This window comes from Excalfactoria chinensis, chromosome 19 (genome assembly GCF_039878825.1).
Source record: "Excalfactoria chinensis isolate bCotChi1 chromosome 19, bCotChi1.hap2, whole genome shotgun sequence".
Lineage (NCBI taxonomy): Eukaryota > Metazoa > Chordata > Aves > Galliformes > Phasianidae > Excalfactoria > Excalfactoria chinensis.
Window position 1 is genome coordinate 6,202,769 of NC_092843.1, and position 22,915 is coordinate 6,225,683.

The 22,915-nt window shown below is 44.6% G+C and overlaps 3 protein-coding genes across 11 annotated transcripts in view; 2 read left to right on the forward strand and 1 right to left on the reverse strand.

Moving 5' to 3' along the window:
- The window catches only part of CLTC (clathrin heavy chain), a 28,478-nt gene extending 13,908 nt beyond the window's left edge, over window positions 1-14,570 (forward strand). Inside the window, exons 13-33 of one of the 2 annotated variants that reach the window (XM_072353752.1) lie at window positions 50-230; window positions 687-850; window positions 2,129-2,254; window positions 2,818-2,960; window positions 3,300-3,534; window positions 3,628-3,750; window positions 3,840-3,985; window positions 4,152-4,335; window positions 4,664-4,856; window positions 5,315-5,472; window positions 5,660-5,824; window positions 5,916-6,023; window positions 6,144-6,311; window positions 6,469-6,618; window positions 6,886-7,017; window positions 7,180-7,290; window positions 8,002-8,172; window positions 8,517-8,738; window positions 9,858-9,878; window positions 12,826-12,901; window positions 13,560-14,570. In XM_072353752.1, the coding sequence (XP_072209853.1) occupies window positions 50-230; window positions 687-850; window positions 2,129-2,254; window positions 2,818-2,960; window positions 3,300-3,534; window positions 3,628-3,750; window positions 3,840-3,985; window positions 4,152-4,335; window positions 4,664-4,856; window positions 5,315-5,472; window positions 5,660-5,824; window positions 5,916-6,023; window positions 6,144-6,311; window positions 6,469-6,618; window positions 6,886-7,017; window positions 7,180-7,290; window positions 8,002-8,172; window positions 8,517-8,738; window positions 9,858-9,878; window positions 12,826-12,901; window positions 13,560-13,684 (3,102 nt within the window). In that variant the 3' untranslated portion in view covers window positions 13,685-14,570. The remainder of the gene's footprint in view (window positions 1-49; window positions 231-686; window positions 851-2,128; window positions 2,255-2,817; window positions 2,961-3,299; window positions 3,535-3,627; window positions 3,751-3,839; window positions 3,986-4,151; window positions 4,336-4,663; window positions 4,857-5,314; window positions 5,473-5,659; window positions 5,825-5,915; window positions 6,024-6,143; window positions 6,312-6,468; window positions 6,619-6,885; window positions 7,018-7,179; window positions 7,291-8,001; window positions 8,173-8,516; window positions 8,739-9,857; window positions 9,879-12,825; window positions 12,902-13,559) is intronic. The other variant, XM_072353753.1, reaches the window with a different exon arrangement.
- Window positions 14,571-16,110: 1,540 nt separating this feature from the next.
- On the reverse strand, window positions 16,111-17,038 carry PTRH2 (peptidyl-tRNA hydrolase 2). The gene is made up of 2 exons (XM_072353811.1): window positions 16,905-17,038; window positions 16,111-16,770 (listed from the first exon to the last, which is right to left on the reverse strand). The coding sequence occupies exon 2, from the start codon at window positions 16,749-16,751 to the stop codon at window positions 16,233-16,235; it is 519 nt and encodes a 172-aa protein (XP_072209912.1). The 5' UTR covers window positions 16,752-16,770; window positions 16,905-17,038; the 3' UTR covers window positions 16,111-16,232.
- The window catches only part of VMP1 (vacuole membrane protein 1), a 56,850-nt gene continuing 50,962 nt past the window's right edge, over window positions 17,028-22,915 (forward strand). For 2 of the 8 annotated variants that reach the window (XR_011905636.1, XM_072353805.1), the window contains exon 1: window positions 17,028-17,154. The gene's annotated coding sequence lies outside the window, so the exon portion shown is untranslated. Of the gene's footprint in view, window positions 17,253-17,903; window positions 17,991-22,915 lie in introns of all 8 variants that reach the window. The other 6 variants (XM_072353807.1, XM_072353810.1, XR_011905635.1 and 3 more) reach the window with 6 other exon arrangements.

Sequence of the window (22,915 nt, forward strand, 5' to 3'; positions counted from 1 at the left end):
CTTGTACAGTGTTTCACTTGGGTCTGAAATGGCTGATGTGTTTCTACAGTGGCTAGTGAACTACTTTGGCTCCTTGTCAGTAGAAGATTCACTGGAGTGTCTGCGTGCTATGTTATCTGCCAACATTCGTCAGAACCTGCAGATCTGTGTCCAGGTAGCTTCAAAGTACCATGAACAGCTGTCGACACAGTCACTTATTGAGCTGTTTGAGTCCTTCAAGAGCTTCGAAGGTGAGTTCATGCTCCTGTCTAGCAAAAGGAACTAGTGCTCACCTTTGTACAAGTGTATATGAAGGACTTTCTTACTTGTTGAAAGCCATATTTAGCTTAAGTACTTCTCCCTCAAAGCTACCTTAAAACCTGACCAAAAGCTTAAAGCTCCTCTTTTAGATCATCACCAACACTCAGTATTGTGTATCTTGGTTGTCTGGAATATTTCACTTTGTTTTTTGGATGCTGCTAGAGAGCCTTGAGCTGTAGGCAACCTAAAAAGTCAAGTACTGCAACTGAGGAAACTTCTAGCATTCTTCCTTTGTCCAAAATGCTGGTCATAAATTTGTGTAGTTGTTGTAAACTTCTGCAGTAATCCAGTTTCTCTTGTAATCAAAACTAGGCAGTCTTTCTCAGAAGCTAATATTTCTCCTATCAAGTACTAGCAAAATAACATGTTGATTTGTTCCCTTCAAGGTTTGTTTTATTTCCTGGGCTCCATTGTAAACTTTAGCCAGGATCCAGATGTACACTTCAAGTATATTCAAGCTGCATGCAAGACAGGACAGATTAAAGAAGTAGAAAGAATCTGCAGGGAAAGCAACTGCTATGATCCTGAACGTGTTAAAAACTTCCTCAAGGTAACATTTGGATAGTGGTGGTTGCCTTGAATTGTTTGGGGTTCTGATAAAACATGGTCTGTGTTGCCAACAAAACGAGACAGCTTTGTGAAGATAAATCTTTTCCCTTGGAAACTTCAGCCAAATGAACTGTGGTTTAGCTCTGCTAGGATATGCCAGTCAGTGTAAATACATGATAACTGACCATTCCTGCTGGGATTCAAAGCATTTCCAATGTAGTTCAGAAGAGTGGAAAAAGATTATGTGCTCTAAGTTCAGAATCTATAGCCTATTGTCAGTACTGAGCATGTTGATGAATGTAACTTTGTTAGAAATAGTGGAAACAGTGTGGGAGGGGAAAACTTTATCTGGGAACATTTCCTGCCTTCGTGTTTGTCAGTTACATAGTATAGTCTTAGACTTTGCTGATCGTATCTGAAGATGGCAAAACTCATTTGAAATGAGAATTCTATTTAAAAAATACCTGGTTTCACTGAGGTGTAAGGTATGTAAATTGATCAAGCCAGCTAAGTTAAGTTATTGAGCTGTCAAATTCCTGATGAAAGCTATTGTTTTTTGTGCTGTTCCATGTCTGGAATGTGCAGGACATGTACCAGGTAAATCTCCCAGTACAGGCCTCCCTGTGTAAACTCCTTAACTATGATTTGTATATGTAGGATTATATTCTGGGATGTGCATGTTCAAATAAGTGATCTGAAATACATTTCTGGACTAGTGTCCAGCACATAGGCAAGCTTTTGTGCTGTAACTGTTGTAATCTGATGCTTGGAATGGTTTTAGCTAACTTAATCCGGTTAACATTTTTAGTACTAGTTTGATTCTTACTGTTCTCTAAATCCATTGCTGTAAGGTATCACAGGACACGTGACACTTAAAGTCAATTCTGTTTGTAAGCTTTCTGTTGCAATGTACAACTCAAGTCTTGGTTGAATTCTTTTTGAAATCCCAGAGTGCTAATCCTGCACACCAAACTCCAGTGGCGACTAAAAATGCTACCTAGAGCTTAGGCTTACAATAGCTGTACTGTGTTGTAAAACTTCATAGATCTTGCCATGCAAAAAGAACCACTGTTAAACTTCAGAAAGCTTCTTGCTGTATGCCCTGACATGGGTGTGAGTACTCAGTTTTGCTGCATATTGCAAGCAACAAGTTTGAGTAATACACTGTTGTTATTTGATTAGCCATTGAATTTTGAGCTTTCAAGTTCAAGTGTTTAGTTGTATTTGTCTGCTTAAGTCTGAGAACAAAACCAAATAATGGAAGTTCTTCTCCTTGTAGGAAGCTAAACTCACTGACCAGCTGCCGCTTATCATTGTGTGTGATCGCTTCGACTTTGTCCACGACTTGGTGCTGTACTTATATAGAAATAATCTCCAAAAATATATTGAGATTTATGTACAGAAGGTAAGCTCCAACTGGTCACTTGGCTTTAATGAGTCAAACCAATCAGCCTTTCTAGTGTTGTATGCAGCTGTAAGCATAATGTTTGTAGTTATTCGGCAAAAAAGCCTCATCCTTGAGTGACGTCTAAGTGGCCTTTGACAAACTAACCTTCATGGGAGCCACATCTTTAATTTATTCTCCAGTCAAACTGAGCAGTAGCACTGAAAATGTGCCTCATAAAGAAGGAAGACTTGATAGAATAGCTATGGGTTTTTTAAGATAGTTTTAACTTCCAGCTTTGGGACAGGGAGGGCAGGCAGTTCTGTACAGTTTCTTGCGGGGACAAATTGGTTCGCTCAGCAGGTCTTCCTATGTGGAATGAGCACTAATGAGCCAGTGACTGTTATGACTGGAGAACTGGTTTGTTTTCTTTTTATGTGCTCAGAACCTCAGGAGATGGTAAAAAAGGGCAAGAATGTGAGGTCACTCTGAGCAAAGCATCCTTTATGTGCTCTTCTGGGGAGGAATACTGACTACCTGTGCTGTATGACAACATGCTGACTTCTTAAAATGATCCTGTTTAGGTGAATCCAAGCCGCCTGCCTGTTGTTATTGGGGGACTGCTTGATGTGGATTGCTCTGAAGATGTGATAAAGAACCTTATCCTTGTAGTGAGAGGCCAGTTTTCAACTGATGAACTTGTTGCAGAAGTTGAGAAGAGAAACAGGTATTACATTTCTGCAAGTCTGCTAATACTGTTAGACTGGTAACGGTTATTATGTTCATTCATCCATGCATGTCCTCATTAAGTAACTAAATCTGGTAATGACAGCCAGAAGCTGCCTTTGGGTGAGAAAGCAGCAGTCTGCTTTAATTTTTGGCTGATGTGAGGACCTCCATTAAGTAGCCTTTTGTAGTGGAACAGAATCTGAGCCAAAATGGAGTACTGAAACTCTGGTTTAATTACTGACTCCTTCATACACTAAAACTGACTTTCACAGTGAAGCAACTATACAAGTAGTTACTTACTCAACCTTTAATGCAAGAAAACCCACCTTCCTTCTAGGCTGAAACTACTTCTGCCCTGGCTGGAGGCAAGAATTCATGAGGGTTGTGAGGAGCCTGCAACACACAATGCATTGGCCAAAATATACATTGATAGCAACAACAACCCAGAAAGATTTTTGCGTGAGAATCCTTACTATGATAGCCGAGTTGTTGGCAAGTACTGTGAGAAGAGGGACCCGCACCTGGCCTGCGTGGCTTATGAACGTGGACAATGTGATTTGGAACTGATCAATGTACGTATGATGTTGCAGTACAATTAGTTTGTCTGCTAGTAGTAGGCTCAAGTGGTTGTGACTTCATTCTAAAAAGCCTTTGTTTTTCACTAGGTGTGCAATGAGAACTCTCTCTTCAAAAGCCTTTCCCGCTACTTAGTTCGCCGTAAGGACCCTGAACTGTGGGCCAGTGTGCTGCTGGAAAGCAACCCATATAGAAGGCCACTAATTGACCAGGTATATCAGCTACACTGTTAAAAGCCTTTACTATCCTAACCTGATTTCCTTGCACCTGACTCACCTGACTTGTCAACAACTGCCCGCAGGTTGTACAGACTGCACTGTCAGAGACCCAGGATCCTGAGGAGGTGTCTGTCACTGTGAAGGCCTTCATGACTGCAGATCTTCCCAATGAGCTTATTGAACTGCTGGAGAAAATAGTTCTTGATAACTCTGTATTCAGTGAGCACAGGTGTGTAATGTCAAAACTGGGTCGCAAGAAACTTGAATGCATAGCTGATGTGAGCATTGAGCTGCTGTGATGTGGAACAGCAAGCAAACTAGGAACTTCTCCAGAAGGGAGGGTGAATCTCTTGTTCATTACTTCATTTATAGTAGTATTTTCTTTCTCTGTGTAGGAACCTGCAGAACCTGCTAATTCTTACAGCTATTAAGGCTGATCGCACCCGTGTCATGGAATACATCAATCGCCTGGATAACTATGATGCTCCAGACATAGCCAATATAGCTATCAGTAATGAGCTCTTTGAGGAGGCGTTTGCCATCTTCAGGAAGTTTGATGTGAACACATCGGCTGTACAGGTATCTTAAAATCTGTCTGTAGTAACTGTGATACATGCATCCTCACATGAGGGCTTTGTTGTTAACTTGTGACTTTGGTTCTTAACACCAGTTAGCACCAAAAGCTACTCCGTGTCTTGTGAAGTAGAACCAGTATTCAGTGTGTATCCAATTCTCTAGTGAGGGAAACTTCTTAAGCATAAAATCGTTAGTACTGTGTGTGTTGTGTAGCATCGTCTGTTTTTTAAAAGCTACTGTGGATTCACTGAAGAGCTATAATATGAAACACAGTTTTATTATCTTGTAAAACTTAATAGGTAGTGACTGATTGTGGTAACCCCCTCTGTAGGTATTAATAGAGCACATTGGAAACCTGGATCGTGCATATGAATTTGCTGAACGCTGCAATGAGCCTGCTGTGTGGAGTCAGCTGGCTAAAGCACAGCTTCAGAAAGGGATGGTCAAGGAAGCAATTGATTCATACATTAAAGCGGATGATCCTTCGTCGTACATGGAAGTTGTTCAAGCTGCCAATGCCAGTGGTATGATGAAGTTTTATATAAATCTTTGCTGTTGAACTTGCTTAGTTTTTTTGAGTAATTTGTTGCTCAAACTGCAGTTCTGCCAAACTTAATTCTTGATGTGAGCAGAAGAATCTGATCCTTCAAAGTCTGCCCTAAAGAAGGGTGGGAGAAGATACTGTACTGATTTTGCAGATAATCAGTTGTCTTATGGCTACCTTTTTTACATAGCTGGAGGCTTCTGTCAGAGCAGTTGCTTCCAAGGAGGTCTTTGCATGCAGTTAATATCAGAATTGACTCAATTGGGCCTGTCATAAAGTGACCTTATCTAATGTAGCACAGGCAGTATAAAGGCTGGCCTTAATTGTTGGGGAATGTCTATTGAACTATTTATGGAAAAGTAGGTTGAGCTGGTAGTATAACTAAAGCACCAGTGATTTCAGTGGTAAGAAGTAAATATTCTGAACTCTGTTTGATAGGAAACTGGGAAGAACTGGTGAAATATCTTCAGATGGCACGCAAGAAGGCCCGGGAATCGTATGTGGAAACAGAATTAATCTTTGCTCTTGCTAAAACAAACCGTCTGGCAGAGCTAGAAGAATTCATCAATGGACCCAACAATGCGCATATCCAGCAAGTGAGTGAGGCTGATTTTCAGTGCTGTATCAGCAGAAGGTGGTGTTGATGGCGTTGGGTATTCTATCTCTTTGGATATGTAGGTCTTGAACCTTAAAGGCATTTCCATTTTGATAATGGCTTGAATAATGCTACATATTTTAAGTCTGACTGAACAGCTCTTATAACTTGCTTATGCTCTCCTACAGGTGGGTGATCGCTGTTATGATGAAAAGATGTATGAAGCTGCTAAGCTCTTGTATAACAACGTGTCCAACTTTGGCCGTTTAGCCTCAACTTTAGTTCACCTGGGTGAATACCAGGCGGCTGTGGATGGTGCTCGGAAAGCAAACAGTACTCGCACGTGGAAAGAGGTAAGCTTACTACTTGAATAAGTTAAAGAACTCCAAAGCTCTAGCCCCTTCAGAGGCTTTTTACAGGCTATAACACATTTGTCCTTTCCAGGTCTGCTTTGCTTGTGTTGATGGAAAAGAATTCCGCCTGGCCCAGATGTGTGGACTTCACATTGTAGTGCATGCAGATGAGTTGGAAGAGCTAATCAATTATTACCAGGTAATTAAGCTGGCTGCTATTGTACAGTCAAAGACTGCGTTGCCAGTAGAGAACTTAGGCTAAAGCTGACCATCAGTCAGATTGGTTCCTAATGTGAAACATCTCAACTGTGTTTTTTAGGATCGTGGCTATTTTGAAGAGCTGATAACTATGTTGGAAGCAGCACTTGGACTTGAGCGAGCACACATGGGGATGTTCACAGAGTTAGCAATTCTTTACTCCAAGTTCAAGCCACAGAAGATGAGGGAGCACTTGGAGCTGTTCTGGTCCAGAGTCAACATCCCCAAGGTGAGATGCCTCAGACTTGTTAAACCTGAAACTTAAAACACATCTGTCAGGATTGTGTGTACCCTAGATTTTGCAATAGCAACATTTATGTACTGTTGGATGCTGATAGCAATATATGCATATATTGATTGGAATTTCTAAAATGCTCTTTGCTTAGGTTCTGAGAGCTGCAGAACAAGCCCATCTCTGGGCTGAATTGGTGTTCTTATATGATAAGTATGAAGAATATGATAATGCCATAATCACAATGATGAATCACCCAACAGATGCTTGGAAAGAAGGACAATTCAAAGATATCATAACTAAGGTAATACTTTCCTAGTGGGAGGAGGTAAACTTTTAAACTTTATGTACATTTCCATTCTTCGCTTGTAGTCTGTTTAAAATTGACAGTTCTTGGTACTTCCACATAATTTCAAAACAAATCAACTACAGTGGCTAAGAAGACTTCTAGAGACAGTCTTGCATTTGTGGCTTGGCTGTGCTGTAATGCCTTAACGTAATGTCCATATTTCATTTGGATTCCTTTACAGTCAAGATTCTGCTCTTAATGTATGTTCTCATTCATCTCTAGGTGGCCAATGTGGAGCTGTACTACAAAGCAGTTCAATTCTATTTGGAATTCAAACCTCTGTTGCTCAATGATTTGCTGATGGTATTGTCCCCTCGTCTTGACCATACTCGTGCTGTCACCTTCTTCACAAAGGTAAATTTTCTGCTACTCAGGTCAAATCATAAGTTGCAATTGGAAAAGCATTTAGCTACAGCAGCATTTTAAAACAGTCTGCTACTGCCCCTCAGAGAGGGTGCTGAGGGGTGTCTAGAAAGAGTTACCGTGACTTAAGTTTATCTGTCTGCTTCCTTGAAGGTTAAGCAGTTACCCCTGGTGAAACCTTACTTGCGCTCTGTTCAAAATCACAACAACAAATCAGTGAATGAGTCCCTGAACAACCTCTTCATTATTGAAGAAGACTACCAGGTATGTGTTGTTTTGAAAGGGTAGTCAGTGAAACAGAAATGGATTTGTGTTATGTGTGATTTAAAACAGAAGGATCTACTTGTAAAGTTCAGACGAGTTCTGTTTGAGCTGGCTTCTGTGTCAGTAACCTAGTGTTCTAAGTCTATCTTTAATGTTTAGAAACACAGCTTTCTCTCTTGTTTTCAGTAGGGTCAGCCTGCTGCTGTTAACCTACATTCCTTAAGTGTACGTGTTCTTTGTGGCTTCAAGCAGGGCTAGCAGTGGCTAGGCAAGGACTAAGTGAAGAACTGTCAGAGGCTTCTTGGGAGCTTTCTGGGTTATTCCTACTGAGGAGAGTGGCAGATCCCTGCCTTGAGTGTTACAGATCTAGCTTTTATTTTAGGAAAACAATGGATGCTAAAGAAAGAATTTGAAGAAAGGTCAAACAGTTATGTCTAGCTTTTGTACTGTTTGTAGCTTGTACAATAGATATTCAGACTCTTAACTTCAGCAATCACTACTGAAGAGTATAATAAACTGGAATACTTTGAACTCCATGTGTGTCAAATGCTAGCTTGGTCAAAAAATGTAAATCTTTCTGCAGGTCAAGTTAGAATACTTTGTCTTCTTAGAGTTACAAATACAGAACTAAGATGTATGGAAAAGAATTGCATCTTTCAGGATGCAGCTGTATTTGTGAGATGTGAGTAACTTTTGTTGTTCTTGACCCAGGCCCTTAGGACTTCTATAGATGCTTATGACAACTTTGACAACATTTCTCTTGCTCAACGTTTGGAGAAACACGAGCTGATAGAGTTCCGAAGGATTGCTGCATACCTGTTCAAAGGAAACAATCGCTGGAAGCAGAGTGTGGAGCTCTGTAAGAAAGACAGACTGTATAAGGTAAGACACATACGCAGATCTGGTTTAGTATAGACTTATTTGGAGTCTTTCAGCTGACTCCCAGACTCTCAAATTTGATCTCTCTTAACTACTACAGTCTACACACAGTCGAGCTATGAGTCTATACTACAGTCAAGCTGCGTCTTTTTGGATGCCACTAGGTGGTGCCTCTTGGTACTCTTGCTAATCTGGCAAATCCTGCTGCAGAATTCTTAGAAACAAACTGTAGAGTGCCTCTTCTCTGCTAACGTCAACAATAAGTTGCTTAGTTGAATACCACATCCATATCAGTGAATGTACTGGTACATTGTACATCAAGCTAACCGGTTTCTCTCCTGTTGTAGGATGCAATGCAATATGCTTCAGAATCCAAAGATACTGAGTTGGCAGAAGAACTGTTGCAGTGGTTCTTGCAGGAGAACAAGAAGGAATGCTTTGGTGCTTGTCTCTTTACCTGCTATGATCTTTTAAGGCCTGACGTTGTCTTGGAAACAGCGTGGAGGCACAACATCATGGACTTTGCCATGCCATACTTTATTCAGGTCATGAAGGAATACTTGACCAAGGTAAGAGCAGGTGCTTCTCCACCACTGAGAGCTTGTTAGTCACTGTGGTGCGTATGCCTTGAGACTGTCTGCTTGCTACTAACATTGATATGGGCTTTGTCAAATGTCTGTCTGTCCATGTCCACACTTATTTTTCAGTCCATCTGGGGAGAGACTTCGCCCTCTAAGAGACTGAAACATTTGCAGACTCCACCCTTTCTACCAGTTGCAGAACATGCATCAGTAGTATTTGCCTGACCGTGGGCAGTGTCTTAAGTAGCTCCAGGATTCAGGCTTTTTATATGCCATGTCAATTAGAAATCCCAGCAGGGAATAAGCTAACTAAATTCTAGACTGTATACTAAAAAAGCTTTTTTATAGCTAGAACTTGAGTTAACTTTGTCTGCTGTGCATTTAACTTTAAAACATGGCTCTGATGCTTAATGGCACTAACTGTCTGTTTGACACAGCCCTTGCTTGAAGTTGCATTAGGATGGCAAAAATGCTTGACACTGTTCTGACAGACTTGAACCAGATTAGTCACAGCTAAATGCTAGCTGTCACTTGCAAAATTTGTTCTGCTGAAGCTGTTAGTGTATGTTATTAGATAAAATGGCCTAAATCCCTTAATGTTCAAAGCTCTTTTCTATAGAAGTAAAAAATCTAGTTCAGTGCTTGAGCCAATGAAGTCCACAGTGCCTGTTTGTCAAGTAGACTTGCCGGGCTGTTACACATAGAGGCGGGACTCTGTAGTCCTATAGAAATCTGCTATCCTTAAGGGCTCTACTTTGGGGGAGGTGGGAGCTATCTAAGCAATAATGTTGCTTATCAGATATGCCTGATGTACGGAGGTAATACTAGGCCTCTCTTGGGACTGGTAGTCCTGGAGTAGGATTCTTAGATTAAAATGTGACCTTCTGAAAGGTTAGGTTATAACTGTAGTTGTAGCCAATGAAATCAATGCAGTACAATCTGGCAACAAGCAGAGCTGCCTTTTTAAAGCAGATACTTCTGGTGTATCTTTATTTTCACTCTCCTGTACCTTAATTTATTTCTTCCCTGACACTTTTGTTTCTACCTCTTATATGCTAAATATGGAATTTGATTTTTCTAAGCTGCACCTTCTGAATTCCTTTGCAGGTTGATGCAATAAAGGAAAAGGTGAAAGTTGATTCTTGTTTTCCATCTTTAAGTCTGGAGGACTAAGTCTAAGGATTCTGCATGAGTTTTTTTTCTTTCCTACGTTTATTACACTGCTGCTACTGCTTTTTCCCCAAACAAAATATCACTAAAGCATATGCAAATCGTTTAACTTTATCAGTAGCTAGTGCAGTAGGACAAAAGTAGATTCATTGCTACTAATAAGCTAATGGAACCTCAGGAAGGGCATACAGGTGATCAGCTGGATCACAGTCAGCCTGATAAAAGGGATAAACAAATCTTGCTGTCTGACTGCCAAACTCACGAGAAGAATGACCTACAGTAAGGAATAATCAGGTCTCATCAACTGTCTCCATACATAAAGCAACGTAGCATTTGCTGGTTACAAGGACTGTGATCCAGTTTCTGATCCCTTGACCATTACTAATGTATGCTGACAGTAGGCAGAATAATAGATACTAGCTGCTTCAGAAGAGACTCTTCCTCATTCAGGTGTCCAGTTCTTATGGTGCTAGTTTAATCCACGTGGTGCTCTAGATCCTGTAGTAACTTAAAACCTCAGCTTTTAGACCAAGTCTGTGGTTCCCTTCCCTGTAGCAAATTTCTTGTAGCTGTGCAAAAAGAAACAAGACTGCCTTCCAAGCTCTTCAGCTTCATTAAATTCCTTTTGCTACCTGTGTTTAAAAAAAAAAAAAGAAAAAGCAAAAAAAGTAATTGCTCTTCTGAGGCTACTCTGGGACTTGCCTTTTGCTATGCAGTGTTGCCCCACCTAAGGGTAATCTCTAAGGCTTCTGTCCATCTCCTTCTGTACAAATACCTCTTCAATTCTCCTTAAAACCAGCCCAAGTTTTAGTTTTCCATTGACGTGGTTGAGCAAAGGGCAAACAAACTGACAAATGGCTTCAAGATGGACTATGTGCAAACTGCTTCTTGGTGATGAGATGGCTGTAAACACACCACTGGAACTCAAGGCTAACCTGACTAAAATGCATAGTGTAAGGTCCTTCAGCAGCTAGTAAGTGAGGCAGTAAGAAAGCGTGTGTGTGAAAAAAGGTAATTGAACTGCAGTGTTTGCATAAACTACGCATGTGTAGCAGTCATTGCAATTACATCCCACTATCCTTAAGCTACAAGGCATTGCTGTGGGCTGCGTGTGGTTTTTTGGGGGGAGCCTGTATGGCAGTCATCTTCAGACCTCACTCCTGCTTCAGTACTTTTGCCTCTTTTTCATGCACACATAACACAATAACATTGAATGCATGTTACTTTTCCTCTGCAGCTTATTGCAGTCCCTGTGGAAAAGCCTTTTAAACAATCTTGTAACAAGTGTGTTAGGGTACTGAACCTGATGAAGCTCAAGCAAGTGCTGTAAGAACCATCCTGCAGGCTGGTTACAGACTTGTTCTTGGAATTGTTTGTTTAACTTTGAGGAAAGGCATCAAAACTGGGTCAAAAATGCATGGAATGTCCTGGGCTGGAGGCTTTCCCAGTGTATGTAAACCAAAAGCCTCTGCTGATTAGCAATCTTTGCACATTCTCCTTGGATCTGCATCTCTAAACTTGTGCTTTTATGTTCACTGTGTTGCTATTTGAGCTAAAACCAGTGCAGTTCTCAGCACGGTTTCTGGAAATGAGTCTTAAAGGAGACACTCATGCACTTTGACAACAGCAAGCCAGATACCGGTGTGAGACAACAAAAAGGCTTGCCGTGGAAGCCAGATCAATGAATGAACTCAAAGCTCAGGACTTACGCCACTTCCTGGAGTAATGCCTCTAATTGAGGTTACAAATTAACAGGTTTGAGGAACAGATGTTGTAACTTGCAATTAAGAAAGAAGAAAACTGTTAGTGCTGCCAGCAGGTAATTGCTAAGGTAGCACAGTTACACCGAAAACTGTTCAACTCGTGGATGTTGTAACTGAACGAGTAATGCTGACCCTGTGTAAGTACAGGAGGACCTATCTTCAAGCTCCTTTATTAAGGACACATGAAATGAAGGACTAATCTGGTTTGCGAGTTGTCTTACTGTTTTACAAAGTAATTGGCGTGATTGTTTCTGACTTCACTCTAAATCTTATCTCTCAGGTAAAATATCAATAGCTAATTTATATGGTTTTAGTTTCAGGGCCTGCCTTAGACCATAGCAATGCCGAGTTTCCTGGTATCTGTTTTAGTAGCAAACGATACTTCGCTGCAGAAGTTTCTTCTCTTCCTTTTCGTAGGGGTGGGCTAACAGCACAATCCCACTTGCTGCGCAGCAGGGTGAAGCTGGCTAGTCTTGTCTTGTTGTTGTGTGTAAAGCTCGCACAAGTTGAATATTTGTGGGTTTAGGCTGACTGCCACACAGTTCTAGAGTGGAAAAAAGCAAGTCTTATACACATGCATTCTCTGCATTTGAACTTAAATTGCATGAGTGAATGGGTTTGGAAAGTGAAATCTTGAGGCTCAAGTGACATGTCGGATGCTATTGCAGTCTGCTCCATACAAATACCAACTTCAGATTACTTTGCCTCAGCGTTATATTCAGGGAAACACCTCCAGGTCTGAACGCTGTCCTAGCAGTTGCTCCAGCACCAAAGATCTCCAGCTGACACTGCACCAAAACCTGAGTTTGTGACTTCAGACTGTTGGTTTGGAGCCGTTGGAGCAACTCCTGAGCTTACTGATGTCAAAGTAGCTCTAGTCCAGCATGGGACCTTTCATACAGAGCTTCAGCCTGGAGCCACTTTCAATGAAGTTCCACAAATCCCTCAATTAAGGGTTTTTTTCAGGAAACGGACAATCTTGACTGCACCAGTACCAACATTGCTACTTGAATTGATCTGAATTTGTAAATGGTCTCCTTTTCTTGATGGGTGTTAACATACCACTAAGGCTTTTCCACTTCTCTGCCATGAATAAGTGCCTCATCTGGAGGAGTTGTTTTAATTGTTGGTCTTGATTCCAGGTGGATAAACTGGATGCATCAGAGTCCTTGAGAAAGGAAGAGGAGCAAGCTACTGAAACACAACCTATTGTTTATGGTAATATTTTGGTTCACGTGTTGTTGATATAAAAGCCAAATATATTACACTTCTTTATTTTCTTCCGAGAACTGTTTTTCATGTGAAAGCAAGTCGTAAGGAAATGTGTTCTAAAGCACAACTGCGGTAGTGCTGCTAGGACTGTATGGGAACCACAGGATTTAAGGTTATCGTGTCCCATTACAGAAAGGTTTTCTTGAGGGAAGTAGTGTAAGAGCTGTCCTAGAAGTGTTTTATCTTGCTATTTATTACCTTGGATATTCATATCCAGCTTATTTCACTGATTCTAGTTAATTACAAATAGGAATTCTAACAAGTGATAAAGGGGCCTTCAGTCTATAGATGGCATCTCCCGTCACTGCATCCTGAAGCAGTGTGATAATTGCGGACTGTTGGCTGTAAAGAGTACTAAACTGATGAGTGGTTTGATCTGTATTCTCTCCAAAGCAAAAATAATCTCATCCCGGTGTTTCTTTAGGCATGCTCAGCTGTTGAGCATCTTTTGGGGTAATATCCATTCCAGCTGCTGAAGACTCTAAGCCACTCATAGGGAGTTACTGTTGAACACTCAGAAGTCGGCAGGGAAGCAGCAGGAATCCCATCTGAGCTGTCAGTACCTAGCAGTAAAGGAGGAACTTCTGTCTGTTCTGTCTTCCAGGTCAGCCACAACTCATGTTGACAGCAGGACCCAGTGTTGCAGTTCCTCCACAAGCACCTTTTGGCTATGGTTACACTGCACCACCATACGGGCAACCGCAGCCAGGCTTTGGGTACAGCATGTAAGGTGCAGCACAAGTCTGTTTGGAGCTAGCATATTTTCTTACTGAAACTCCACCGTCCCTCCCCGCTTTAACTCATAACAGGGAAAAAGCAAAGAGTTCTGCCTCGTGTTCTTGTAACCTTTATTTCATGAAGGACTGTTTTTTCTAGCGCAAACTATTTGAATCACTTATGTTAAATCTTTTTCACATTCCATGTCATTTAGACTTTACTTTAAAAGGGGGAATAGTTTAAACAACTTTGTTCAAGTGGGCTTTTGCAGGACTGCTTATTACCATTAAGTCTATTGTGAAGATTCTGATTTGCACTCTATAGTGTTAAACTCTAATATTGAATCTTAAGTTCATCGTATGTGAGCAGCTTACAGTATGTACTGTCTATTCTAAATGCATTTAAGTCTCACTGTATATTCAGAGAAAGCTGAAGTGAAGATACTTGTATTTGACCTTGCAAGACTGCTGACAGAGACAACACTAATCAGCATATCCTACCCTGGTTGGATTGCATAGCTCTCAAAGAATTTAAAATGCATACAGACAACCTTGCCTGACTTAAAAATGAGTAAAAGTTTTTCCTTAACCTATGCAGGTTTTTCCAGTTATGCATATAGAAAATGCTAGTGTCTTTTTGCTCACTCCATATGTAACAGATGACCTTATGTTGTGCTGTATCCTGTGCTTTTGTGGGACATTCCATTCAGGAACAGAGCACCATGATTCCAATCTGTGTATTTACTAACCCTGCCCTGAGGTTTGTGTATGTTGGATATTGTGGTGTTTTAGATCACTGTTTTGAGTGTACAGAAGAGAGAATTCAAGCATATTGCTGTTCAGTTTTGTTTGTGCAATTTGAAATTACTCAATTTAAAAATAAATTACTGGACTGTGGACATGCTGCATAGTAGTAGCTTCACTTTACTGTTTTCGAGGACCACCTTCAACCTCCAACCAAGTATTACAGTGCTAGTAGTATGGGGCATACAGGTGCATACACCTAAGGGTAGGAGGGGCCATTAGAATAGCAGCAACGGAGACCATTAGCGGTGTCTTGCACTGAGGGGATAATACAAGAAAATACATAATGCTTTTTCTATGGAAAGATTATGCCAGACAGAAGAGAATAGCACTTTTCAGTAGTGGGGCTGCACTGTGGTCAACTGCAGCATCTTTGACCAGATGATACATTAGGATTGTAGTAGGGTGTGTCAGTTAAATTGAGATCATGTTCTAGGTATGTAAGTTGCCTTAAATATATTTAGCTTCAAATAAAATGGACTTAAATGTTTCTCTATGAATACTGTCATATTTGGGTGTAATGGATATTAGAGCATTGATGATATTAGTGCTGTAGATGCTCCTGTCTCTTAACCAGCTGTTCTCAACATTAGGTTCCAGACTTGAGGCTCAGTCTGCTTCCTGCTTGCTCATGTGAACGTCAGTTGAGCAGAGGTAGAACCTACGCACCAATGTGATATTAACTCTGCCCAGTTAAATCCCAGAACTGAGCGCTTCCTGAAATCTCATCTCACTGAGGATTAACAGCAACTCAGAGCTTCAAATTAGCTCCTGTAGGATGAGCTGTTTAGGTGTGGGTAACTCCCAACACATCGGTTGAATTGGGAACACTGACCTGCCCGTGTGCAGCTTCCTACAGCTGCAGAAGCTGCACAGCCTCATCCAGGAAGGAGTGCAGCTTGCATCCTCCTTTTAGAAGTGTTTGCTGGCTCTTAAGCACTGAGCTGCAAACCCTGTTTAACTTGTTTGGTCTCATACCAGTTACAAGGTATTGCATCAGCTGCCAAATTGGAAACAGCATAATAATTTAGCTACAACATTATAATTCAGCTCTCTCCATCTGAGTGAGGCCATCTGAAGATGGCTGCTTCAGGATGTAGCCTTCTCTGAATGAAAGAATGTCTCTTTTAAAAAAGCAAACAAAAAAAACCAACAAAAGTCATGCAAAGGAAAAAGGGTAGTGTGGAAACTTATTGTTAGCACAAGCCTTATTCACTTATGCCTCCTTGGAGCTGCTGTTCAGCCAGTAAACTTCATGCAATGCAAAATCCTCAATCCATTGCACGAGCACTTCCTTCTTTTTGGCAGTGAATCTGTCAGCTCTACTTTTCCCAGCTCTACCAAGCTGAAAACCATCGAATGGCCTGGGTTGCAAAGGCCCATAGTGCTCGTCCAGCTCCAACCCCCTGCTGTGTGCAGGGTCACCAACCAGCAGCCCAGGCTGCCCAGAGCCACATCCAGCCTGGCCTTGAATGCCTGCAGGGATGGGGCATCCACAGCCTCCTTGGGCAACATGTTCAGTGCGTCACCACCTTCTGTGTGAAAACTTCCTCCTAAGATCTTCTTTCCCTGTTCAGAATGCAATACACAAGCTGGAAAAACCCATTCACGGTTATTAAACTTTGCAAATTTACATCTTTTTACAAAAAACGGTGACTTTATTTCTACTGGGAGAACACGCAAACATCCCGAACCTGGCACTGTATCCCTTTAGCACTCATCTATACCGCTGTGCTCGAATTTCTTTGGTCCCCAGCTCAAAAGAGTTTTAGATGACCAGAAACTTTATCTACTACATCAGCAGGTCCCGGCCCGATCCCGAGGACGGTCTGGGAGCCCGGCGCTATCTGGGTGCGCCCAGCATCCTGTATTAAGCTCACAGTCAGTCCCAGGCGCTTGGCGTCAGCCAGGAGCTGAATCAGAGTGTCTTCATCGGGAGCTTTGAGGACCACCTTGGGCTGCCCGCAATACTCCCACTGCTTCAGGAGCTCGGGGTTCCTCCTTTGAACTTGCTTGTAGGCAGAAACGGCCGCGTGGGAGCACTGCGCCGCTACTTTGCCCTTCCCCATCTTCAGGTCGTTGCGGACGATCAGCACCATCTTGAACTCCCCCGACTCTCCCATAACGTTGGGTTCGGTCCCACAACCGCCCGCAGACGCCGCCGTCACGGCGCGGTGCTGCCGCAGGAGCCGCCCGCGGATGCCCCATCCCAGGCACACGCCGCAGGCGACCCCCGCCAGGATGCTGAAGAAGCCGGGCTTGGAGAGGTAATCCATGGCGGCGTCGGGAGAGGGGCTGCGGAGAACGACAGCGCCGAGATCACCGCGACCGCTCACCGGGAGCTCCTGCCTGGTAACGAGCTACTCCGGGCTGCCCTCAGGGCCCTCAGGAGGGCTCGGCTCGGCTCGGCCCGCTCCCGCCCCGCTCACCTGCCGCCTCCGCGCGCCCACCACGCCGCTGCCGTCCCGCTGCCGCCCGGATGTGACGCCACGGCCGCGCGCCGACGAGCAGCAGCACAACGCCCCACTTCCGCCCGGCGCCGGCACGGGGAACGGAGCGCGGCGCGCCGGAAGTTACGCACTCATCGACTTCCGGTAAGAGCAGGACAAGGGGCGGGCTGGCTCTGCCCCTACTTCCGGGTTGGCCCGGGCCCAGCGGGAGCAGCCGGAGCGCGGCGTGGTGAGTGCGGAGCGGCGGGGCGGCACGGCACAGCACGGCACGTTGTACGGCACGGCACGGCACGTTGTACCGCGCGGCTTTCGGGACGGCCCTGCCGGGTGAGGGGCTGCCCTTAACGCCACCGCGGCGGCAGCCGGCGCCGTTTCCTCGTGGTGCCCCTCAGCGCTGCGGCCGCCCGGCTTCGCTCCCCTCAGGCCCCAGCCCCGAGCCCTCGTCTCTATGGCGGCAGCGAGGTGCTGCGGTGCCCGATGGCTCTGGGAGGCCGGGGCAGCCCTCGGTGGGAACTGCGGGAACCGGGAGCGGCCCGGGAGGGGCCCAGGTGGGATCCGGGAGAGCCCGAGGGGCCGCAGAGCTGCGGGGTTGGGGGCGGTTGGTGCCGCGGGCAGCTCCTCACCGGTCCGTGCGGGATCCGCGCGTCTCGCTGGGTAAAAGCCCGGCAGCCCTGAGAGAGAATCAGCCGGTACCGTCCCGAGGGACGAGTGATGACACAGGGAGAAATCCGTCCTTCGAGCTGCGGAGGGTCGAATTGCTGCGATGGTCTTTATCTGCTTCTCCGGCGGAGATGAGCGCCGCTCCCCTGGTGGGCTGCCCTCCCCGTCACCTCCCGTTAGCTGTTATCTCCGTTCCCAGAGCACAGCAGTGCCCCGTCCTGCCGGCTTGGCCGGGCAGGCCCACATCCCTGAGGTGTCTCAGCGTTACCTTCTGTTGATGGGAGTTAACATTAACACACGTGTTTGCCTGGTTCTTAGCTTTCTATTGATGGCTGAAGGTACTGAGCAATGAGATTCCCGCTTTCTCCCAGTTTTGCTGCTCAGGCGTTTTGACAAGTCATGTAGGTGAGCTGAGGGAAGGGCTGCTGTGTGTGTCACTGTGTGTGTCACTGTGTGTGTCACTGTGTGTGTCACTGTGTGTGTCACTGTGTGTGTCACTGTGTGTGTCACTGTGTGTGTCACTGTGTGTGTCACTGTGTGTGTCACTGTGTGTGTCACTGTGTGTGTCACTGTGTGTGTCACTGTGTGTGTCACTGTGTGTGTCACTGTGTGTGTCACTGTGTGTGACAGTGGGGGTTTATCTGCAGAGTGCCATGAAAGCAGGTTATCCGCCTTGAGCAGCATGTGAGGAACATCCTCAGGGTCCTCTCATGCCCTTGTTCTCTCTGCTCTGCCAGCAAGTGGATATCCTGGTTTAGTTCGTGTTAGTTACTTGGCTTGAGTGCTCTGAGGTTGGGAGGGGGTGGCACGTTACCCTTCGATGCCTTGGAGCGAATGAAAAAGGCTTCGTAATGACATTCCTCTTTTAGTCCTTTGTTTCTGCAGCGGGGAATGGACTTTATTGTTATTCCTTATTGGCAGTAGATAATCAAAGATTACTTCATCCTTTGTTTTCCGATGAGCGTTTGAACAAACACATTTCCAGTTGAGCAATGAGTGGTTAGTACTACTTGTTAGTCTGAGCTCAGCTCGTTGTCCTACTTAGCAATGAAATCAGTGGGACTTGTAACTTGTTTCCTTGGCTTTGAAGTGGGAATTGGGAATGGGAAAGGTGAGCTGCTGGGAGCAGGGGATGCCCTTCTGGATATAACTTCAAAGCTTTCCGAGTTGTTGTCTTTGAATGCCTTTTCAGTCTGTCATAACTGTTTCTGACTGCACTGAGTGAATACCACTTGGTAGAATGTCTTAATGCATATTTTGGGACCTCTCTTGTGTTTTTTTTTTCTCCTTAATAAGTTCCATTTTTATAACAAAACAGTAATTCCTTACCTGTAGCAGGACTGGGCTGTTTTCTTCAGGTACAGCTTTAATGAGGAACTATCACCTTCAGTTAGAACTTTAACTCCAGCGGCTGGAGAAGTGTCAGCTGGATGGACTTTGCTGTTCCAGGAGGACGAAGGGCGCAGCCTCGGGGCTGTTGCAACACCGAGCTGTTGCTGTAGAAGGTTGTAAGCGCAGCCGTGGGGTTTGGTGCCACGCAGACCAGGCAGACCTGGGGAGCAATGCAGGCTGATGGGTAGGTCAGTGTGTTTTGGAGCTGTAGAGAGAATGTTCTCCCCACTTAGAAGGCTCAGAGTCAAGCTCTGTGGTTCGCATTACAGGCAGGGTGTTCTTACTGGATGACTGAGGCAGCCCTAGTGTGACCTGTGCTGTTTCCATTAGTCTCTAACTCCGGGTTCTTTCCTAGCTGCAGTCTGGCAGGCATTCTGTTTTGTGCAGATGTGTTTCCTTGTGGCATCGACCTTCTATTCCAGTCTGGGGCACAGGCAGCCCATCCACAGAGAGCTGTGACACTGCCAGGATGTGTGTGTGTGTGTGTGGCACCACTGCAACTTGTTTGCCTTAACGTTAAGCCATTCTTTCCTAACAAGGTGTTCCAAAATCTTATTGGAAAAGTAGAAATTTGATCTCTAAATTGTATCATTACATGGGTTTTTTTTTTTTGGTAATTTCCTCTGGCCAGGAATTGGAAAATAGGTCTGGTGTACAGAGGCATAACCCACAAAAAGGAAACGTGTGGTCTTTAACCGAGTTACTCGCTCTTTCCTTTGAGGGATTAAACTATTTTAGTTAGAAAAATGTTGTGTTTTTTTTTCTCATATGGGAATAAATGTGCTCCTGTCAGAGTAGCCCGTTATAACCGTATCTGTGGAGGCTTCGTGCATCTCTCAGATGTGTCCTAATTTACTTTAATTGAATGCTTCCCATGAGCGCGAAAGGACTGGAAAAATAAAGCAGTTACTTTTTATATATTCCGTGGCTTTTAGGAGGGTTATTAACCTTCAGGTCAGGGAGCCTGTCAGCCCTGTGCCTCATGGGGAGCAGCACTGTCTCTCTGTAGGGAAGAAAGGTTTGGAAGAGCCCTCGCTATGGTCTTAAATGCCTCCAGAGCTGAGGGTGTAGTTCTTTCACTGGCTTTAAAGGCTGAAGAAGTAGTGAAGAGTGGCAGAGTTTTACGGAGCCAAAGGGGTATGTAATGCTTTGCTTTGAGCCCAGTCTCATCCCTTGTTTAAAGGTGTTGGTGTGCAGGCGGTCTGCCAGCCTCAGGAAGGTGCTCTCAAACTGTTGCTGTGCCAAAGAACTGTGAATGTAATCCCCGTGTAAACTGCTGCCTTTGTTGGGGTGTTTGATATCTGAAAGAGCTCCGTGAGAGCCCAGCTTTTGTTCTTTGTTTTCTTATTATGATTGAAGAGTGGGGAGGCAGGTGAAGAAAAAAATCGTTCTCAGAGAAGTTGAGGAGAAGGAAGAGGCAGAATATGGGCTGGACTGAAGCACGTGGCTTAAAATGCAAGGAGTGAGAAAAGGCAGAAAACGATGTGCTGCTGGGTGTCTTGGGGGGAACGTCAGCAGGAGGAGAGTCGGGGCACCAGGGCTCTGCAGGGGGAGAAGTGGTGAGAACTGGGTATTCAGCCACCATGTGGGAAAGCAGTGAGATCACCAAGTTAGTGTCACCGCTTCCTTGCTGTTCTAAAGCTGTAGAAAGGAGTCCTCAAAGCATCCTTAGTGCAGAAATGAGGATGGTCGGCTCCTGCCAGCACCCAGCTGCCTCATCTTGAGCTCTTTCCTTTGACGTAAGTGCACCAGCACAGAGCAACCTCCAAACAGCAGGAAGAAGGGACTTCTGTCCTCTCCGATCACAGAGTGCAGAACTTGCAGTGCCTCATGCTCTTATGCTCCAATAGCTTGTTATGCTTTCTTGCACTGACACTGAAGCACCAGTCACAGCCTCGATAAGCCCTTCTCGTTGGCCAATTTACGTTTTGCCCAGTGATAATTGCCTTATTGTGCTTAATGCTATGGATTGCACTACAGCTGAATAATGCATTGTGGGCTGTTTGTTCAGCCCCACAAAGAAGTTCTGTGTGACCACAGCTCTGACACGATCTGAGCTGCTCTGACACAACAACAGTTCAAAGTTGTTTTCCTCACCCCTTTAAATAGTTTATATCTATTTTTGCTGGCAGTTGCTCAGTGCACCAGGCGTATTATTTGGATATGAGCTGTGGGTCTCTTGGGGGTTCGTGAGGAGTGATGGTCTGTTTAGCAGCTGGGACATGATTTTCTTTGGTGTAGACATGAGGACGAGGACTCAGTTAATGGTTGGTCACTGCATTTTGGCTCAGTTTGCTGCTCCAGTTGATCTCTGGGTGAAGACATCCCTGCAGGACCCATACCTTCCTGGTATCAGAGAGGTGGGCAGACTGGGGTGCTGAGCTGTGTGCACACCCTCCTTCCCTCACGCTAATATACTTTAAGTAGAATTAGGCTGTGGTCAATTGAGAAGGGCTTTCTGCAACCAGGAAGGGGCTGATTTCTGAATCACTGCCCTTTGGGTCCGACCCTGTGATGGGCACCAAATCTCCCAGTCACCTGTGTTCTCAGATAGGAGTTTCTAGGGTACTTCTGCAGAGTGGTGGGACCCCGGGACCTTCTTAACAAGTGCTCAGCCTACGTAAGTGTGCAAAGGGGGTTATTTATCTTTGTTGTAAACACTGATTTGTGTATTTGAGGTAGCGTTACGCAAAGCTAATCCCAGATTAGGGCCTTCCCAGGCAGACAGGATGCAACTGGTTCTGCTGGCTGGTGTCATAGAGGCTGCATATAGGTATAGCAGCACAGCTAGGAGCTGCAGAGATGGGTGGGTTTAGTGTGATAGTGATACTGAGTGCATTGCAGAGGGAATACAGTGTACGGCCGAGACCTTTGTGTCCAGCACAGAAAGAGTTTGTATTGCGGTGAATTGTTTTGCTTGAAATGGAGCAAAGCTGAATGCAGAGCACAAACCGAGGCTTCAGTTTCAAAAGGCTGGATGTGCACAAGGAGAAAGGTGAGCTTCACAATGTGTGACTTCCACTGAAGGTTTGAGTCAAACCTTTCGGTGTTTGTTATCTATAAAAATGCCGCTGCAGTTCCCTGACCAAGAACCCTCCTGCGTGGTGCCCCAGGAGCAGCAGAGCTCTGTGCAGCTGCTAACTGTGGATGCCCACTTCCAGTAACGCTGTTGACAGATGGAGCTTTCTGTGTGCAATATGTGCACATCCGATGTGTGTGTACATGGATATATGTGCATAAATACGTATCATTATGCAGATACAAAGCAAAACCCCCAAACACCATCGCTAGAAATAGAATGCTCTGCAGCCTTTAGAGACCCGGCGCTCTGATGGAACCAGGAGGTGGTTCAGCATATGATCCATACGTCACTGCAGCAAGTGGTCTGTGCCCCATAGCAAGGTGCTGGGATGGCTGTGCTGACTCCATCTGCTGTCTGGGGGGAGGGAGTTTTGCATTTGTCTGCTGTTGGACAGGCAGCTGCGGAGCTCCTGCTGTACCAGCTTAGTCCTCTGCTGCCCTGAGCTCCTTGGGGAGCCCTGCAGTGTTGCTCAGAAGCTGCAGTCTGAATGGGAGTGAAGGTCTCTGCTATTTACCGAACCTAAAGTGCTGCTTTGGCTCTGAAGGCTGATGTAAATCAAAGGGGAAATATATTTCTTTTTGCCATAAAATTTTAATTTCCTGCACTGGGCTGTTTTATGTGACCTGTCATTTTAATATCGCGCTGCTTCCTAACAAAAGCAGCGTATCAAACCCTGTAAATCAAGTTTCCTTGCAGTGAGAATTGTAATGCAAACGAGTTGCTTTAGCTTTGTGGGACTCTCTCCTCCAAAATAAAGTCCCAGGAGCTGCTTTAAGATTCAAGGGAGGACGTTTAACGCCGTGCTTCTGACTGGCTGCTGCTTGCATTCAATTGCACAAGCATCGTTAACTCTGCA

What these genes read in the sequence shown, in the direction of transcription:
- PTRH2 (XM_072353811.1), bottom strand. Translation starts at nt 16,751, where the DNA reads ATGGATTACCTCTCCAAGCCCGGCTTCTTCAGCATCCTGGCGGGGGTC.